Here is a 6,000-nt window from a genome sequence, read left to right as displayed (position 1 = left end):
CTTGACTTGTCTTAAACGTCATTCATTGTAGTTGGGGTAATTAAGATGATTGAGATTTGTCTACGAATATGTGGTCTAAAATTATTAAACTTGTTATCAATTTAGAAATAATTTCATTTTGGATTACTAAATAAATTTTGATGTCGTCAACGAAATTAAATTATATTTTTAATGAGAGTTAAAATATAAATTAATCTTTAATACTTTTAAATTTTTAAAATTAAGTTTAAGTCTGATTCTTTTATTGGAAATCTTGTCTTATTTAAAGATATTGAATGCTGTTGTAAATTTATTGATATAATTATAATTTAAAAATTATTTGGTTTGGTTCTATATATATAAAACAAGAAAGAAGTAAAAAAATGTCACTCGGTCATCAGCTATATATATTCCTCGTCTGTTATTTAAGTACAAAGATTAAACCCATAAATTATGCATAAGGATTAATAGTAGAATTTAACCAATATTTTTTATGAATATCTAAGAATTGTTGTTCTCTATATTAACTTACAAAATAAAAACGGAGGAAAGGAAATGAGGGTTGTGGCTATCAGCCTCTTCAAAATAAAAACTTGCATTGTGTTGGTTGTCGGTCATAGTACACTTTTATGAAAAGTCTTGTCCTCTTGCTTCCCACTCCACATGGTGCCATATCTCATCTTGAGATATTCTCCACATATATCCCTGATTTTGTTAGAAGCTTCATTGTTGCTCTTCTTCTCTACCAAAATATTAGCATGTCATATTTAAAAGCAAAACTCCCATTGTTTGGTCACCTAATGCCCACTTTTGCATTATTTCTTATTCTATTCCCTGGTGCTTCTCTCGCTAGGCATCTTTTTAACCAGGACTGCGGCTCTACTTTCTGTGGGAATTTGAATATCAGTTATCCATTTCGATTAAAAAACCAACCTCCTCAATGTGGCTGTTATGAACTGGAACTTGCGTGTGAGAATAACAACCGCACCACTTTGGTTTTGAGAGAAGGGAAATTCGTTGTCCAAAATTTTTTTTACGAAAATAAAACAATCCAAGTGATGGATTCAAATCTGGATAAGAATGATTGCAACTCCCTTCCTCTTAGTTCCATATATTTCAAGTATTTAGATGGACAATTGTATTCCGTTTTTTCTTCTCCTCATTATTATTCTCATTCTCATCATTATTATACTTCTTATTATTATTATAGTAGAGAGTTAGAGGCTAGCATTATGTATGTTGTGAATTGCTGGAAACCTATAAAATCATCTCAATATATTGATGCCTCTCGTTGTATCACCAAATCCAATATCTCTTTTCCTCCAACTTTCTTCTATTTTTTAGACAGAAATACAGTGCAGAATCTCAATCAAGCTTGCACCGTGGAAGCGGAAGTTCCAATTATGGTTAAAAGTATATCAGGCATGCCTACGTTGGCTATCTACAATAAGCTATCTCAGGGTTTTTACCTTTCATGGTATGAGAACCCATACTTGGAACTTTCTGGGTAAGTTTCTACTAGTATTTAAGTTATATACCCTTAAGTTGAGTATGATTAACTTTCTTATTTCTCAGCTAAAGTAAAATATATTACTAAATTCCGAAAAGGGTAGATCTGACCCAAACGGATAGAGAAGTAAAAATAGATGAGCATTGAAATTTTGGCTCAGAGAAACTCCAAGCAAAATAGTGAAAATTATGATTTTAAAAGTTTTTTATATAGACAACACAACTATTTAATTAATATTTACAATTTATTAGACTTTTCTATCTAATAAAATAATATTACTATAACATTATAAATAGCTGACAGAAATGACATTATCCATGAAGATTAAATAATTGTAATTAAATTTTTTAATATTTAAAACACTACTTTTATAGTTAAATATTTTTCCTTTTATTTTGTGCAAAATTTAGTATATAAAAAAATCACATCAAATGTCAGTAAACAATAATAGTAATGAAATTTGTGATTTTAATATGAAATACATGTGTTGTTAATATAAAGTTGTATAAAATTTAATTGTGCTTGACTCATTCTACTCGATATTGCAGATTGCGATATGTGATGTTTTGCTTTGGACTTTGTCTTAATGAAATTGGTATGCATATGGTCTCACTTTTATATATATCGTACTGCAGAATGCGATATATGATGTTTTGTTTGGAACTCTGCCTTTACGGAATAGGTATGGAAATGGTCTTATTTCTATATATACCGAAGCATAAATCACAAGTGACCAACAGAAAAGCATAACAATCACCCAAAATCACCAAGCCCTTATGTCAAGTAAAATAGTCACCGAAGAATGCCACACTTTTACCAGATCGGATTTAGAAACTAAGCCAATCCTCTTGTTTGCAATAAAGGCATCCACCACCTTCCCATGTACCCAAATAATTGTTTCAGCCAACGCCAGTTCATCCTTTCTAAGCCATTATTGTGAAAAACAAAACTATTCAACTTTAATTTTAGGAAAATTAAAAGATTCTTTATATCTATCTGATTTAGAAAAAGAAAAATACAAGGCATCAATGGGAATATCAAATAATTGAATTGCTATTTTAAAATTAATTGCATAAATTAGCGAAAGGATGTGTTTTAAGGGAATGAAACTGTCACATACATAGAAATTTTGAGAATGTAGATAATATGTTCATTTTACAATGCATCGACGTTTTCCAATATGTTTTTCTTGAAAGGTTTTTCCATCATCTTGAGGCTCTTCTTTGGGATACCTTGTTTGCTTGTGCTTGTAATATATAAATGGAGAAGAAGACATTTATCTATAGATGATAAAATTGAAGAGTTCCTTCAAAGCCACGATCTAGCTCCAATTAGATACTCTTTCAAAGAAGTTAAAAAAATGACTAAAAATTTTAAAGATAAATTAGGTGAAGGGGGTTATGGGTCGGTGTTTAAAGGAAAGCTTTGTAGTGGACATCATGTGGCAATAAAATTGTTGTGCACATCAAAGGGTAAAGGCCAAGATTTCATCAATGAAGTTGCTTCTATTGGAAGAATTCATCATGCTAATGTGACAAAACTTATTGGATTTTGTGTGGAGGGATCAAAACAAGCTCTCGTGTATGATTTCATGTCAAATGGATCGTTAGATAAAATCATATTTTCTAAAGAAAAAAATAACACTTTAGATTGGAAAAAACTATTTGATATTGTGCTTGGGGTTGCTCGAGGAATCGACTACTTTCATCACGGATGTGACATGCAAATTTTACATTTTGATATCAAGCCACACAACATTCTTCTGGACGAGAACTTTAACCCAAAAGTTTCAGATTTTGGTCTTGCTAAGTTGTACTCAGCAAATGAGAGCATTGTCTCTCTCACTACAGCACGAGGAACAATAGGATATATTGCTCCTGAATTGGTTTACAAAAATCTTGAAGGCATTTCATACAAAGCTGATGTTTACAGTTTTGGAATGTTGGTGATGGAAATGGTTGGAAGGAGAAAGAATTTTAATGCATTTGTTGACCACACTAGCCAAAAATATTTTCCATCTTGGATTTATGACCAGTTAGATCAAGGAGAAGACATAGAGTTGGAAGATGTTTCTAATGATGAAAAGTATCTCGATAAGGAAGATGATAATAATGACCTTTTGGTGTATACAATTATTGCCTTCGATCGTCCTTCAATGAATGAAGTGTTGAAGATGCTTGAATCTAATGTTGAACTCCTTGAGATGCCTCTAAAGCCATTTCATCAACTTCCTCTTGAAACATCAATGGAGGTTCATAGCTGTAAAAACTCTAATGATGAGGAAAGTAGGTCGTTGGATGTTGTTACTATAACCGCTTTTAATGTTGTTTAAGATTGGAAACATTTCTGTCATTACCTTACCATTGTAGCTTTATATAATTTTTTCCCTTCATATGTATTAGTGTCTTGATGTGTATTTCATATAAATCTTGTTTTGATGTTTAAATAAATAATATTGAAGTGATATTTTGTAGGATTGTTGAGCTCCTTCACAAATTAGTGTCTTATGAATTGATGCAAAGGAGGCTTGAAATAGATAGGAAATAAGGAAAACTAAACAGAGAGGAGAGAAAATATATGTTATAGTAATTAGTTGAAGCACTTAGTCTTCTTCACATAGCTGAATTTGACCACTTAAAATAAGATTTGCTTTGATTTACTAGGGTAGAATAATTGATGTATAATATACCAATTTTATTAGCTTATGATATTCGTTCTCCATAATCATCTGCCTTACAATTTTACTTTCCATGCCAAAAACCGGAGCCTCAATTGTCCTCTCTTTTTTTTTTCCTTAAGAAGAATTGATTTGCATTGACTTAGTGGGTCGTGGGGTTGGCAATGAGGTCTCCTTATCACTTTTTTTAAGAAATATTATTGATTAATTTTGGTTATTAGTTTTTATACATGAATTTGGTTATCTTAACCTCTATACTTTTCGAATTTAAGAGTGCGTCATTGCGAATGATAGTCATTAAATTCATTAAGTTCTACTTGTTTCAAATTTTGGCATGGCAAGCATATTACCACATGTGTATTACAGTGTTAACTTTCTATTTCGACAAGTTACTCACAAAAAACCTAGTTAATAAATTTAATTCTTGTCATTTGCATTAAGATTGACATGTCAAAATTTGAAAAGTATAGGAATTAAAATTTATGGACTAAAACTACAATTTTACAAATAGTGAAAATTAATAGTAGAATTCAACCAACCAAATTTAACTACTACCTTTATGTTAGGACAAAAATTTTAAATTTTGAAAAGTACATGGAGTAAAATTTATTGAGGCAAGTTTTGGACGCAATGATTCGAGCAATGACCACTGCACTTGGCACTACACAAGTTTTATAAATTGTTTTATTTGTTGACATGTTTGACCAAAATATCTTGATTATTTTCTTGCATATGTTTTGAGGATTTTTGTGTACAGGATCTTATATTTATCATGGAAGAAGAGATTGAATCAAATAAATTTACTTTTCAAGGATTCCTATGTGATCTATTTGTCTTATATACTAAGATATGCAATCTAAGACGATTTGGGCATATCATCATGGATAGAAGTTTGCTTAGTGAAGCTTGATTCATGCTCGATATATAAGTCTTGTTCAACCTTAATAGAAGTTTGATTGTTGAGGTACTGTTAGTACAACAACAGGTAACATAATTTGCATTATTTGAAATTTGCAATCTTTTCAATCAAATTAGTTGGGAACAATTGAATTTGGAGCTAGCTCGACTTGATGTAAAGATAGCTTTCTTGCATGGTGAGTTAGAAGAGGAGATCTATATGACTCAGCTCGAAGGATACAAAGATGCTGGTGGTAGAAATTGGGTTTGTAAGCTGAACAAATCGCTATATGGATTGAAGCAATCCCCGAGGCAGTAGTACAAGCGATTTGATATCTTTATGAGAATATAGAAGTATACAAAAAGCAAATATGACAATTGTGTGTATTTGCAGAATCTGTATGATAGATCTTTCATTTATCTTCTCTTATATGTTGATGATATGTTAATTGCTTCGAAGAGCCAAAAAGAGATAGATAAGCTGAAGGCTCAATTGAATCAATAGTTTGAGATGAAAGATCTAGGTGAGGCTAAGAAGATTCTCGGCATGGAGATAAGTAAAGATAGACAGAGAGGCAAGTTTTGTTTGAATCAGAAGCAATATCTAAAAAAGGTATTACAATGTTTTGGTGTAAATGAAAACACAAAACATGTAAGTACCCACTTGCTTTTCATTTGAAACTTAGTGCTCAATTATCTCCAAGATGAAGAAGAAAAGAATATATGGCAAAAGTCCTATATGCAAATGCAGTTGGGAGTTTGATGTATGCAATAGTGTGTACGCGGCCTGACATTTCACAAGCTGTTGGAGTTGTGAGCAGGTATATGCATGATCCTGGAAAAGGAAATTGGCAAACTGTGAAATGGATTCTACGGTATCTTAAAAAAACCGTAGACGTTGGTTTAGTTTTTCAGCAGGATGAAGCACTTGGCCAGT

General features: G+C 31.5%; 1 protein-coding gene across 1 annotated transcript; it reads left to right on the top strand.

Annotated features, from left to right (window-relative positions):
• Positions 1 to 442: 442 nt before the first annotated feature.
• On the top strand, positions 443 to 3,836 carry LOC108481665 (LEAF RUST 10 DISEASE-RESISTANCE LOCUS RECEPTOR-LIKE PROTEIN KINASE-like 2.1). The gene is made up of 3 exons (XM_017784766.2): positions 443 to 1,486; positions 2,038 to 2,171; positions 2,686 to 3,836. The coding sequence occupies exons 1-3, from the start codon at positions 609 to 611 to the stop codon at positions 3,819 to 3,821; spliced, it is 2,148 nt and encodes a 715-aa protein (XP_017640255.2). The 5' UTR covers positions 443 to 608; the 3' UTR covers positions 3,822 to 3,836.
• Positions 3,837 to 6,000: the final 2,164 nt, after the last annotated feature.

Source organism: Gossypium arboreum, chromosome 1, assembly GCF_025698485.1.
Source record: "Gossypium arboreum isolate Shixiya-1 chromosome 1, ASM2569848v2, whole genome shotgun sequence".
In the NCBI taxonomy this organism is placed as follows: Eukaryota; Viridiplantae; Streptophyta; class Magnoliopsida; order Malvales; family Malvaceae; genus Gossypium; species Gossypium arboreum.
This window is presented reverse-complemented; position numbering and strand designations above follow the sequence as displayed.